Below are 14,842 nucleotides of genomic sequence, written 5' to 3' on the forward strand. Positions count from 1 at the left end.
TTGACTGGCAAAGCTTGCCTATTTGAGTGACATATTCATGCAACTGAATGAACTGAATTCAGACATGCAGGGCCGTAATCATACCATGGTTGGCATAGGTGAAAAAATGGCCTCATTCAAAAAAAAGCTTGCTCTTTGGAGAGAAAAACTGGCTAAAGGAAAAACGGCTGCCTTTCCAGAACTGAGTGCTGTGCTGGAAGATGCATTGGAAATATCCCTTGTTGACGTCAAAAGTAGTTTCAAAGATCATCTGAAGAACCTTCAGGAAGAAATGGACAGGTATTTTCCAGTAAACGTCGACCTCAAGAAGCATAGTTGGATCAGAAATGTGTTCACTGTCGACGTCAGTGAAGTCGGAGAAGATATTCCAGAATTTCAAGAAGAAATTATAGAAATCCAGGAAAATCAAGTGTAGAAGCAACGCTTTGAAAAGCTCCCGTATTCGAAATTTTGGACCCAACTTGAGGATAAGCCCATTCTGACTAGGGAGGCTGAAAAAGCTCTTCTCCCTTTTCCAACAATATATCTCTGTGAACAAGGATTTTCAGGTCTTGTTGCATTCAAGACTAAAGCAAGGAACCACGTGGATCCTCAGTATGCTCTGTCCATAAACACAAAACCAAACATAGAGGAGCTCACCCACAAAATGAAGCAGTATCACGGTAGCCACAGAGAAAATCTTTGCGTATTGAAGTCTCATTTTCATGTAAATTTGTTTTTCATTTTGTCCAATTAAAAACTCTTTGAAAATCATTATGTGTTGGTAATTCATTCAATAAAACTATATGAATAAACACAATGTATCAAAATGATAGGTCATCAACACTGTATGTATAGCGTTTAGGGCCACCAGGTCAGGACAAGATTGTATTCAGGGTCGTTATCCAAAAGGTTTGGGAACCACTGAGCTCTACATCGAGCCTGTGACCCATTGACATTACCAAACTATTGGTATCTTCCTTTGAGATGCTTTGCCAAGCCTTCACTGCAGCTATATTCAGTTGTTTGTTTGTTTGTGAGGGTTTCTCACTTTAGCCTCCTCTTCAGGAAGTGAAATGCATGTAAATTCATTGGATTTAAATCAGGAGATTGATTTGGCCAGTCTAAAATCTTCAAATTTTGTTTCCCTGATGAACTCCTTGGTTGCGATGCCAGTATATTTTGGGTCATTGTCTTGCTGCATGGTGAAGCGCCACCCAATGGGTTTGGAGGCATTTTCTTGTATGTAGGTACAAATGTTTCCGTACACTTCCAAATTCATTCTGCTACTGCCATCCTTCCATTCTCCACACTTTCACCTTTCCATCGCTTTGGTAAAGGTTTATCTTAGCCTCATCTGTGCATAAAACTTTGTTCCAGAACTCACTGGCTCACCTCTACCTCTTGGCAAATTATAATGTATGGGAATGCTTTTCAGCACCAGGGACTAGGAGACTTGTAAGGATAGAGGGAACAATGAATGGAGCCAAATACAGGCAAATTGTGTGCAAATTCTTCACAAGGACAAATACCTGCTTCCTTCCTCCGGAAACAACCTGCTTCAGAGTGCAAATTATCTTAGACTGTGGCAAAGATTTAGGTTCCAACAGGATAATGACCCCAATCATATAGCCAAAGCAACAATGGAATGGCTTCAGAACAAGAACATGAAAGTCCTTGAGTGGCCCAGCCAAACCTCAGACTTGAATCCCATTGATAATCTGTGGAAAGACTTGAAGATTGCTGCTCACCGACGCTCCCCATCCAACTTGAGAGAGCTTGAGCAAATCTGCAAAGAGGAATTGGAGAAACTCCCCAAATCCAAATGTGCAAAGCTGATACAGGCATACCCAGGAAGACTTGAAGCTGTAATCGCTGCCAAAGGCGCTTCTATGAGGTAATGACTCAGGTGGCTGGATACTTATGTAAATTACATATTTCTGTATTTCATTTTCAATAAGTTCAAAAAAATGTCAAAAAACATGTTTTGCCTTTTTTTTTTTTTTTTTTTTTTTGTTGTTGTTGTGTACAAGATCGAGGCTCGTGAAAGAGCGAACATTAATCACACAGAAAGACAAACAGACACATAAAACAAATAACATCGGGAGCGGTAGACAAGATGGGGAGAGAGGGGGAAGGACACAAACACAACATTTGAGAGCAGGGACCGAGAGACATGGAGACATCGAGAGATCTGTGGGAGGGAGAGGGCTTTGGGGGGGAGGCATGTGAAGGGGGGGAGGCATGTGAAGGGGGGGGGGGGGAGAGGTATAAACATATGGACACTGCCAGGATTTCCAGGAAAGAAGTTGGAATTTCAAACAAGGTGGATCTGGGGTGAATTAGTGGGGGTAGAAAAGATCACGGTTATGGATGGGGGAAGATAAGAGATGGTGGTGAACAGCTGTTTTAAAGACCTGGAGGGAGGAGAGGGATTGAAGGGAGTGTGGGAGTTTGTTCCACAGGCGGGAGAAAAGAGGAATGAAAGAGTGAAGGTGAGCAGAGAGCCGAGATTTCGGCAGTTTAACCATCAGAGGGTTGCTGGCAGATCTTGTGCGACCTCTAGGAATATTTGGGGGACAGAGCACAGAGAGAGCTGGGGGAGCAAGGCCGGAGAGGAGTCGGTAGAAGACAGAAAGGCCACCTACCTGCCTGCGGTGAGTGAGTGAAAGGCCCTCAGAGATAGCTTCATCGCGGGAGATTCCAATGATTTTGAAAGCTTTGGATTCAACAGCGTGAAGCCGAGCCAGGTGTGAGGCAGGAGCACCAGCCCATAGGGGAGAACAGTATTCCATTGAGCTGCGGATGAAAGCCTTGTATGTGGTGAGGAGCTCAGGTGTGCCGAGGAAGGACTTCGCACGACGGAGGATGCCCAGTCGGCGACTGGCTTTGGAGGCCAGCTTGGAAATGTAGTTTTCCCAAGAAAGATCATGGCAGATAGTGAGACCCAAAAGCTTGAGTGACAGAACATCTTGGAGAGGATTGTTGAGAAAGTAGATGGGAGGGTTGTCCAGTCGATCTTTTCGGAGAGACATAGTAAGAGAGTGAGATTTGTCAGGATTGAAAGACATGTTCCACTTGTTTGACCAGTCTGTGATTTTGTCCAGGTCTTCAGAGAGTGAGGAGGCTGCAGACTGCCGATCTGAGGGAAGAGGAATGGAGCGGCAGAGAGTGGAGTCATCAGCAAAGAGATAGAGAGGATTTTCCAGAGAGTCGGAGAGATCATTGATAAAGACCAGAAAAAGCACAGGGCCCAGCACACTTCCTTGGGGAACTCCAGCCTGAACAGGAAGGGGAGATGAGAGAAATCCATTCAGGGCCACACGTTGACTACGACCAGAGAGGAAGTCCGCAAGCCATGCATGCAGATTTCCATGGATACCATAGGAGGAGAGTTTGGTGAGCAGAGCTGGGTGCCAGACCGTATCAAAGGCCCTTGATATGTCAAGGGAGACAGCTCTGATTTCCTGTTTGGCATTGAGGACCTCCATCCATTGTTGAGACAGCAGAAGCAGCATGTCCAGAGTAGAGTGACCTGGTCTGAAACCAAATTGATGATCAGAGCCTTTGTCATTATGGGGTATTTTGTATAGATCCGTGACAATTTTTTAAAAGTTTATTCATTTTAATTCAGGCTGTAACGCAACAAAATGTGAAAAAGTCAAAAGGTGGGAATACTTTCTGAAGGCACTGTATGAGATGGCATTCTCTTCCAGAATAATCCCGTGTCGTCGGCGTTAAAAACCTGCTCCGTCACGACCCTCTTCGCCTTGATTAGTTGCATGAGCTGCCGTGGATAAATGTGCTTGCGTAGCATCATAGTCGCTCCGATGCTGCTTCCCCTTCTAATTTTATGTGATGGAGGCTGATTTAAAAAAAATTTTTTATTCCTCAAACCAGCCCTTTCTGGTGTGAAACGTGTGGATAGTCAAGGTTGAACTGGAGCCTTTGGCTGCTTTGTGGAAACGTTGGTAAATCCTCAATGCTTTCTCCCGTATCGCGGGTCCACCTAAAGGCAACTTTTCTGGGTTTGACCCTCGATCCAAATATTAAGTGCTTTTTCCATTCTTTCAACACAAGGATCACGGGACTGAAACGAGACTTTTGTGCTTTGCGGAGCGCTGGCGGCAACACTAGAACGGATATTGGACTCATTTTTATGGATATACCGCAAAGTACACTTGTTGAGACCGCACTGGTGGCCCACAGATGCCGTGCTTTCAACTCGAGCCAACCGATCTAACAACTCAATCTTTTCGCTCAATGTCATCACCTTTCTCTGTCTTTTATCACAACTAACTTTGTCCATTGCTTTACGTTTGGGCACCATTAAAAACGGTGCATAAGAGACAACAAAAGGCTCGTAATGGGAGCTATGTAACCTACATGCACCGGACGGATGCAAATGATGATTCATCTCAGCTCAAAACGCGCGACTGGTCGAAATGAAATCCTGCGATAACGGAATGAGGACACAATAGGTTGCCCCGAATGGCCGAAGCCCGCAATATTGGAGGGATTACTGTATTTGCTATGCTCAATATTTGTGCCATGGTTCTAATTGAATTATTCTGTTATTTTGGCTTCTAAATTGCTTGCTTTTCTTTCATAATACAGTTCTCTGGTCTCCAGGTTGATTTTTGCTGACTGACTCAAAAGGCAGACTCCTGAGGCAAGGCTAAAACCAAGATATTCACAGCTCTTTTATGTGTGAACAATACATGCACCAATAAACACCTGCCAGTCATTTGTTCCAATACTTATGCTTACCTAAAATGGGGGGACAGAACATAAAAATTGCTATTATCCTACAATGGTCAAACATAAATGCATAAAAAACCAAGAAATAAAAGCTGACCCTTTGTACTCTTGCCTCATATTCATCTTTTCATCTCAAATCCAATTTCTTGAGTATATAGCAACAACAACAACACAACATGCATTTTAAAGGCCATTTTCCCTACTAGAGCGGGGGTTAGCCTTGCGGTCCCCATGGCAATCTTCTCCATTTTGCCCTATTTTCTGCATCTCGTATTTTTACGTATTTTTAACTCGAAGGTCACAAGAAACTCATTTTGCAATAAATGTTCGTTTCCCATAAATCGTACACTTTCTAAAATCCAATCTCACCCCTCCCCTCCAAATCTTCCCCATAACCCCTCCCCTCCAAATCTTCCCCATCACCCCTCCCCTCCAAATCTTCCCCATCACCCATCCCTTTCAAATCTCCCCCCTTGCCCCCTCCCTCCTAAACTACCTCCTCACCCCTCCCCGCCAAGACGCCCCCTCACCCCTCCCCTCCAAATCTCCCCCATATCCCATCCCTTTCAAATCCCTCCCCTTGTCCCTTCCCTCCCAATCTCCCCCCTTGCCCCCTCCCTCCTAAACTACCCCCTCACCCCTCCCCGCCAAGACGCCCCCTCACCCCTCCCCTCCAAATCTCCCCCATATCCAATCCCTTTCAAATCCCTCCCCTTGTCCCTTCCCTCCCAAACTCCCCCCTCACCCCTCCCCTTCAAATCTCCCCACCCTCATTGCTTCTCAATTTCCCCCCTCTCACTCACCCTCCTCAAAGCGTCCTCCCCGCTTCTTCCCCCTTCCAACTCTCACCTCCATCTCCCCCAACCTTCTGCCTCGCTCTTCCCCCTCCTCAAATAACACCTCATTGTGCCTCACCCAATCACCATCAAACCTTTTGTCCGCCCCATCCTTCCCTTTCTCCGAGCTATTCTGAAATCTCTGACACACCTTCAACAGCTCTCCCTACCTCTTCCACCTCTTCCACATCTTACCCTACCCCTCCTCCCCCCTGTTCTGTATCTGATGCTCCCCCTTCCTCTTCATTAACGGTATGGACCTCAAACATCCGGGGCCTTCGTTCAAACTTAACTGATCTCTCCATACAGGTTGCTTCTGTCAAACCAGACGTGATCTGCTTAACAGAAACCTTCCTCCTTTATGATGTCTCTGATTCCTTAGTATCTCTCCCGGGCTACTCCCTCCTCCGGTATGATAGACCTGAGCCTCGTCCTGGAGGTGGGGTTGCTATCTTTATCAAAAACTCTCTTCCTCACTCGCCCTGCACTGCACTCTCTCCACCTCACCCCCAGGAATACCTCTGGCTACGGCTTCCCCTTCGCTCCCACCTCTTGTTCATATGTGTATTGTACCGTCCACCAAACAGTGATGACTCCATCTTCATCTCGCTGTCTGATAATATGGACCAACTTCTATCTACTCATCCCAACTCTCTCTTCCTCATATGTGGTGATTTCAACTGTCATCATGCCAGTTGGCTGGGTGTGGGTACCTCTCTCACCAGCCATGGCTCCTCAGCAAAGGACTTCTGCGACTCACTGGGACTGACACAATCTGTCAATTTCCCGACCAGGATCTCAGTCAACGGAACATCTTCTCTTCTGGACTTGGTTATGACTAACTTCCCTGAAAATGTCTGCTGCTCTTCTTCTGCTCCAATCGGATCATGTCCTTGTTAAAGTGGACATCTCTCTGACCATCCTCAGGGAGCCTGCTCAGCGTCGACGAGTCTGGCATTTCACTCAGGCCAACTGGCACGGTCTTCAAGCAGCCATCAATCATCTGGACTGGTCTCCCATCTCTACCACCTCTGACATCAACTCATCCTGGGAATTCTTCCAAAGTAAATTGCTCTCTCTCATGCACAGATTTATCCCATCTCGTCTTCAGTTGTCATACCCTTCCTCCCGTCCATGGTACACGGAATCTTGTGGTGAGGCTGTTGCCCAGAAACAACTTGCCTTCGTCTCCTGGAAAGCAAATCCAACGGAAGGAAATCTCATTTCCTTTCACAAAGCCCGAAACAAGTGTGTGTCCACCCTCAGGAGAGCCAGGAAACAATATCTCTCCGTTCTCAAGACCGAACTCTCTTATCTGTCTCCCTCTTCCAAATCCTGGTGGCGTCTGGTCAAATCCGTTTCTGGTGTTTGTTCCCCCTCCATCCCCTCCCTTACCTCAAACGGCTACACAGCTGACTCCGCACGTGAAAAAGCTGAATGCCTCAACTCTGTGTTTGCCTCTAAATCTTGTGTCCCAAACCCATCCCTCTCTGTACCCACCATACCCAGTCGTACCCTGCTGCTCCTGGACTCCGTGTCCTTTCCTCCTGACAAGGTGGAAAAGTTTCTGTCAACCCTTGACTCTGATTCTGCAACTGGACCCGACGGCATCAGCCCACGGGTCCTAAAATCCTGCTCTGCCGCTCTATCTCACCCTCTCTCTGTTCTCTTCACCCTCTCTTTTGCTCAAGGTCAACTGCCATCTGCTTGGAAATCAGCCAACATCACCGCTATGCACAAAAAAGGTGCAAAAACAGATCCTAGCAACTACAGACCAATCAGCCTTCTCCCAATTATCAGCAAAGTCATGGAATCCATCATTGCTTCGGATAAGAAATCTTTCCTCTTCTCCAATGGCTTGATCTCTGATCATCAATTTGGTTTCAGACCAGGTCACTCTACTCTGGACATGCTGCTTCTGCTGTCTCAACAATGGATGGAGGTCCTCAATGCCAAACAGGAAATTAGAGCTGTCTCCCTCGACATATCACGTGCCTTCGACACGGTCTGGCACCCCGCTCTGCTCACCAAACTCTCCTCCTTTGGTATCCATGGAAATCTCCACGCAAGGCTGGCGGACTTCCTCTCTAGCCGTCGTCACGTGTGGCCCTGAATGGGTTTCTCTCATCTCCTCTTCCTGTTCAGGCTGGAGTTCCCCAAGGCAGTGTTCTGGGCCCCGTGCTTTTTCTGGTCTTCATCAATGATCTCTCTGACTCTCTTGAAAATCCTCTCTATCTCTTTGCTGATGACTCCACTCTCTGCCGCTCCATTCCTCTTCCCTCAGATCGGCAGTCTGCAGCCTCCTCACTCTCTGAAGACTTGGACAAAATCACAGACTGGTCAAACAAGTGGAACATGTCTTTCAATCCTGACAAATCTCACACTCTTACTATGTCTCTCCGAAAAGATCGACTGGACAACCCTCCCATCTACTTTCTCAACAATCCTCTCCAAGAAGTTATGTCGCTCAAGGTTTTGGGTCTCACTATCTGCCATGATCTTTCTTGGGAAAACCACATTTCCAAGCTGGCCTCCAAAGCCAGTCGCCGACTGGGCATCCTCCGTCGTGCGAAGTCCTTCCTCGGCACACCTGAGCTCCTCACCACATACAAGGCTTTCATCCGCAGCTCAATGGAATACTGTTCTCCCCTATGGGCCGGTGCTCCTGCCTCACACCTAGCTCGGCTTCACGCTGTTGAAACCAAAGCTTTCAGAATTATTGGAATCTCCCGCGATGAAGCTATCTCTGAGGGCCTTTCACTCACTCACCGCAGGCAGGTAGGTGGTCTTTCTGTCTTCTACCGACTCCTCTCCGGCCTTGCACCCCCAGCTCTCTCTGTGCTCTGTCCCCCAAATATTCCTACAGGTCGCACAAGATCTGCCAGCAACCCTCTGATGGTTAAACTGCCGAAATCTCGGCTCTCTGCTCACCTTCACTCTTTCATTCCTCTTTTCTCCCGCCTCTGGAACAAACTCCCACACTCCCTTCAATCCCACTCCTCCCTCCAGGTCTTTAAAACAGCTGTTCACCACCATCTCTTATCTTCCCCCATCCAAAACCTTGATCTTTTCTATCCCCGCTAATTCACCCCAGATCCACCTTGTTTGAAATTCCAACTTCTTTCCTGGAAGTCCTGGCAGTGTCCATATGTTTTATACCTCTCCCACCGCCCCCTTCCCATGCCCCCCCCGCCCCCCCACCAAAGCCCTCGCCCTCTCTCAGATCTCTCGATGTCTCCATGTCTCTCGGTCCCTGCTCTCAAATGTTGTGTTTGTGTCCTTCCCCCTCTCTCCCCATCTTGTCTACCGCTCCCGATGTTATATGTTTTATGTGTCGGTTTGTCTTTTTGTGTGATTAATGTTCGCTCTTTCACGAGCCTCGACCTTGTATACAAAAAAAAACAAAAAAAAAACTCTCCTGGTTAACCCCCTTGCCCGCATTTCTTCTTCCACCATCTTTAGCCAAGTCTTTCTCGGTCTTCCCCATCCTCTACTTCCTTCTACATTCATTTCCATCACTCTTCTCAACTAGTCACTTTCATCCTTCCTCAACACATGACCAAACCAAACCATCTTGAGTATATAGCAATAATAACAAATTTGACTTCACTGTTCAAATACCTACGGAGGGCACTGTACCTCACTGTTGGGTCCTTTCCCTCTGCTTTACACCTAAATACCCCTATATTAGCACTTCAATCTGCTCGAGCCATTTCACATCATTGTGATGAATCGCTGCACTTTATCAATCCTAACAAACATGTACCCCACACACACTACGTGCATCAATGCACACACCTCGTATTTTACTGCTTCCGCATCTGCATTGACTGAATATCATTAGATAACACGCTTTTGTTCTTACCAGGAGTGGTTTGGATAATATCTGGGTTAGCTCTGGGATGATCATGTGGCAATGGATGCAGGAAGGTATACAGCAAGTCACTCTGCCATACACCAACACAATGCCTTGGGTTAACTCAGTTTTCAAACCTCATTAAATGATTACTTTTCTGCACCGGAATTGTACGATCAACTGAACCGGTATTGTATGTCACCTCAGAGATGGCTGGTGGACAGTGCAGGAGGGCCTGGAGGAAGCTGTGGAGGTCGGTGGCTCGCCTTGCTGCGACTTCACGCGTTTGGGCTCGTCCAATAATGAGGCGCGTAGGAAACCTTTTTAAAAAAGGTGGGTGGGGATACTCTTGCTTAAGCTTAGCATTATCTTTAAGCATAAGCAAGGAAGACTTTAGATCACATAAAGTAATAGCAGATCAAATGCATTGAGTTAACATATATACGCTTGTGGAAGTTGTAAGGCAGGAGTGGTTATATTGAAAGCATTGCAGTAGACACATTACAGGAGAACCATTCAGCCTGTGTAAATATGAATCCAAATGGTAACTCGATGGAGCCTGTGATGCTACAAAACTGCATGAAATCTTAAGACACTGAAACAAGACAATGTAGAAAGCATGGCATTTAACATTTCATAATGACATGTCAGGTTCATTTCAAAAAGCATTAATTTATAATTGAAAGCACTGAGCGCTTCTTAGAGGGGATAAGTCATGACCTGAGGAGCGGGAAACCCATGCACAAGCATTGTGTGCTTGCAGGTTCAGGTTGATCTGATCGCTAGGTTATATGAGCTATAAACGTCCGTAAAAGGACAGATTCGGTTCTGTTGATTTATTATCACCCAGTGAGACAGTACCAGCATCCAGATACCACTTGTTGTTAACAAGCCGTGCAGCATTTTCTGTTATGTGACTCGACCTGTGCCTTGCTGCCTCCTCAAGTTAGGGGGTTCGATTTTTATTTAACCAACTTAGCATGGCCACGTGTCGTCCTGACGAGTCCTTAATAAGGACGACATCTAGATCGGCAGTTCTACTTTCATTTATTTGTGTTCATAAATCTCGGTCTTCAAAGACTTGAGTGCCACATGGATGCCATCCTAGTTTGGAAGTGATGTGTTGGCATAATTTACATGCACGACGTCAGCATCATGTCACATTTACGGAATGAGTTGCTCCTCTTTAATTTATTCTCCCTAACTGATGTTGAGCAGGACAGAGACAATGTGTTCATGTGGCAGATGACACTTGTTGCTAACAGGTCATGCAGCATTTGCTCTTATGGGACTCAACCTGTGCCTTTCTGCCTCATCAAGTTAGGGGGTTCGATATATATATATATATATATATATATATATATATATATATATATATATATATATATATATATATATATATATATATATATATATATATATTGTTGCGGATATGAGGCCTTTTTTGATTGTGTTGTATTGTGGTAAATTGGTGATGATTATTGTTTATTCTGCGCCCCCCTGCCTCCGGAGCTGTGTAAAGGTGAAAGGGCATCCCATAATTAGTCCACAAGCATACACGTCAGCCAAATAATAGAATACCCCTGTTTGATAGTTATCTCTTATTCTGTGTTTTAGAGTAAGGCTGTGTCTCCCATTAATTGAAGTACTCCATTGCACCAGTGAAAGAGAATAGATCCCCTTTCATTCCCATCCCCAAAATCCCCATTTCCTTTTACATCCCCTCTCGTGATTGCCAACCCTCGATTGCCAATTACCTCCCCTCCAAAACCGCCATTGACCACGAGGCAGGGTCGGAGAAGAAAGGCGTGTCTCCACCTCGTCATAGAGGGGAGGAGTGAGCCAGAGGGTCGCATGACCAACCAGGGCCGAGGTGAGCACACCGATGGGCGTGTCCTGAAGGCCGGCGGCTTGATCGCTGGAGGCGCTATAAAAGGCGCGCACGCAAGAAGCAAGTGAGTGAGTCGTGAGTTGGTCGTCAGAGGAGGGTCAGGGGTTGCGTTGGTTGCGGTGGTAAGAAGTCGGTGGTGAGAAGTGGTGGCGTCGAGTGGTCAGTGGTTGCGTTGGTTGACGTTGAGTTGTCGATGGTGAGGAGACACCAGGGCCAAGAGAGAGAAGGTTCCAGGTCAATTACCAGCAGTTGCGCCAGAGACGGCAGACGCGCCCTGAGGTGAGCCAGAGAAGCAGCTTTGGCTCCACAACCAGCGTTGACTCCACCAGGCAGCTTCAACCCGTTACCCCGCGGGGACCAGATAGCGGTGGCATCGGTGGCCGTCGAGGTCCAGCCGACGTCCCGTGCGGGATCAAGCCCGAACCATCTGCCCCAGCTGAGCCTTCCCATTCCTCCTTCCAGCATTCATTCCTTTCCTCCACCCTTCTTGTGTACGTGAGTTTGTTCTGTGTGTCTTGTCCCTGGGTTAATTAAGCTTGTATAAGTTAATAATTGCACTGTGTCTCTGATTCTTCTGTATATTATTTTATTATCTTTCCTTCTCCTTGGTTACTTTGAGCATGTAAATAGTAGGAATAAATTTAGTAGTATTTCCAACCTTTTTGTCTTCTTCTTCTTCTTCTTCACATCCGTGTCGCCTTTGTCTTTTCCCTATTGAATAGCTGCGGTGCGATCCGGCCAACGTTTGGGTGGAATCGGGTTCTAATCGGGGAATAACTGTTCGGTCGCGGAGCCTTCGCTCGGCAAAGTAACATCAAAACCGCGATCAGTAACAATATATATATATATATATATATATATATATATATATATATATATATATATATATATATATATATATATATATATTGTTGCGAATATGGAATTTGGCCTCCATATCCGCTTGTAAATATTCCCCTATTTTCTCCAATACTCCCCAACTTTCCCTAATCCCCCATTCCCTAGTCCCATTGCATGTAAACAACAATCAGTAGAGCCGACCTTCCCCTTATTCCCCCATTAAATGTCGTGCCCAGGTCCACCGCACCACACGTAGACAACTTTCGGACATCTTGCTAGTTATTCTTAGTCTATGTCAGTTAAGGCCTCGTTTCCATTAATTATGACTCTTCGTTGCACCAGAATGTGATTATATGGCATCAGTAGTGAGTTTAGGACCTTTCCCATACCTCCTCCCATCTTCTTCCCCGTCTACAACAACAGAGGGGCACGGCGCTGCGCGGGGGGGAGTGTGCGTCCTCCCACCGGCTCGGTTAGCCGCCATCGACAATGCACTCCAGACAACGCGCTCCAGACCATGCGCTCCACGGGGTTACCACAAAGGGGCTCCTTGTCAGCTCCTCGTCAAGGGCGGAGCCTGGTAAACCCCCCGCACGCACCCAATGAGAAGCAACGTGCCGATTCCACGAGGCGGAGCTAACGAGCCGAGGGCGTGTCACTCCCCGCCGGATATACGCGGCCACGTAGCGGACGTGACGTCAGATGCGCCCCCAGCTGGAGAAAGAACGTTGCCTGCGATCGCTGAGAGGAAGAGAACCCGCCTGTGAAAGAACGTTACCACCTCGAGCGCTGTGCAACCTTCCGCATCTCTGGACCGGACCGGGTCGACCCTGTCCTTGAGCCAAGAGTGCACCTTGAGCCATCGATACCCGCTGTCCTTTCCATCAATCCCCGTGTGAGTCAGCTTTGTCCCGTTTATCTGTCGTCTGTTGGGAATAATATAAGATTGTGTCTAAGTGCTTGTCTTTCTATGTTGTACCTCTCGTCCCTGTAATCTGACCTTCCGTAACGAATATAATCTCCTCCGGAGGTCTTGAGAACCGTATCCCTGGTGTCGTCATTATAATCCAGCCGTGTGTCTTCTTTTTCCTTTATTGATCCAGCGTAGCGCGGCTCCGTCAACGTCGAGTATAATCGGGTAATTTGTGCGGACACGACGGCCATTCCGCTCGGCCCACCTTAACATCAAAGTCGTGTCTGTAACAATTGGTGTCAGGAGTGGGATTCGAACCCACGCCTCCAAGGGAGACTGCGATATTAGGAGGTTTAAAGGCGACACAGAAAGAACTAAAAGATGACTTGGTAGCGACGAAGAGGGAATGTCAGATGGTACGTGAGGGACTGACAACGAGGTTGGACGAGGTGATAGAGGTAATGGAGACGAAGGACCGGCAGGTGAGGACGCACATGGAAACGGTCAAGGTAGCCTTGGAGGACGAGCTTGAGGAGACGTACCGGGGAATAAAAGAGGTGAGGCACAAATTAGAAGAAGTGGAAGAAGGGGTGAGCGAAATTAAGAAGCGACGGAGAGGGGATAAGAAAGAAATAAAAGATGAGATAAAAGAATTGGTCCAAAGTCTGTGTTTGGATCGTGACGATGTGCTCATTAACCGGATGAGGGATTCGCAGGTGATGGAGGAGAAGCGAAGAGAAAGAGGACCCGGTGTAAGTGGTGACCAATATGGTCGTGCGTATGATGCGCCAGGGGATTTAATAAGCTTGGGGGTCGAGATGGACCCGGGTGTTCGTGAGAGGCCGTTGGTGAAGTGTGCGACAGGTCTGGTGTGCGAAAGAGGAGGTGTGCGAGAAAGTCCGACTCTGGGGTGTGTGAGGAAAAAGTGTGTGCCAAGGAGTGAGGGTGCTGGCGAGAATGAGTCGGTCGTACCGTGTGTGCGAGGGAGCACATGGAAGCGCGGTGTGGTAAGTGTTACAGAGGGTGTGACGGGAGAGTGTGCGCGAGAAAGGTGTGTGACGGACAGGTGCATGGGGAAAGAGTGCGCTGTCAAAGGCAAGGAAGAATGCACACCTGTGGTGAGTGTTACAGAGGGTGTAACGGGAGAGTGTGCGCGAGGAAGGTGTGTGACGGACAGGTGCATGGGGAAAGAGTGCGCTGTCAAAGGCAAGGAAGAATGCACACCTGTGGTGAGTGTTACAGAGGGTGTAACGGGAGAGTGTGCGCGAGAAAGGTGTGTGACGGACAGGTGCATGAGGAAAGAGTGCGCTGTCAGAAGTAAGGAAGAGTGTCCACCTGTGGTGAGTGTTACAGAGGGTGTAACGGGAGAGTGTGCGCGAGAAAGGGGTGTGACGGACAGGTGCATGGGGAAAGAGTGTGCTGTCAAGAGTAAGGGTGAGTGCGCTGTCAAGAATGGAGGTGAGAGTATTGAGAGTGACAAGGAGAGTGAGTTGGTTGTGACAGGTGAGCGAGGATGTACACCTGGGATGGAAGGATGCACACCTGGAATGGTAGAGCGTGAGTGGGAATGCACGCTGGAGTTGGTGGTGAGGCACGTGGTTGGGTGTGCGAATGAGGGCACGCCTGTGATTGTCACAGAGGAGGTGACCGAGGAGGGGGTGCGAAGCGGTGTGTTGGTGAGGTGTGCGACCAACGAATGTGTGCCAAAGTGTTCGGTGGTCAGGTGTGTGACCAAGGCTGTGAGTGGAATGGGTGCGCCTGGGTGT

The 14,842-nt window shown here is 47.6% G+C and overlaps 1 protein-coding gene across 2 annotated transcripts in view; it reads right to left on the bottom strand.

The window, feature by feature from the left end:
- Positions 1-14,842, bottom strand: part of LOC137438656 (phosphatidylinositol 4-phosphate 3-kinase C2 domain-containing subunit beta) — a 156,264-nt gene that overhangs the window by 11,311 nt on the left and 130,111 nt on the right. For both annotated transcript variants that reach the window (XM_068133889.2, XM_068133890.2), the window contains exons 29-30: positions 9,635-9,752; positions 9,442-9,523 (exon numbers count right to left, since the gene is read on the bottom strand). In XM_068133889.2, the coding sequence (XP_067989990.2) occupies positions 9,442-9,523; positions 9,635-9,752 (200 nt within the window). The remainder of the gene's footprint in view (positions 1-9,441; positions 9,524-9,634; positions 9,753-14,842) is intronic.

The sequence above is a fragment of the Myxine glutinosa genome, chromosome 13 (genome assembly GCF_964187855.1).
Source record: "Myxine glutinosa chromosome 13, kmMyxGlut1.1, whole genome shotgun sequence".
Taxonomy (NCBI): domain Eukaryota; kingdom Metazoa; phylum Chordata; class Myxini; order Myxiniformes; family Myxinidae; genus Myxine; species Myxine glutinosa.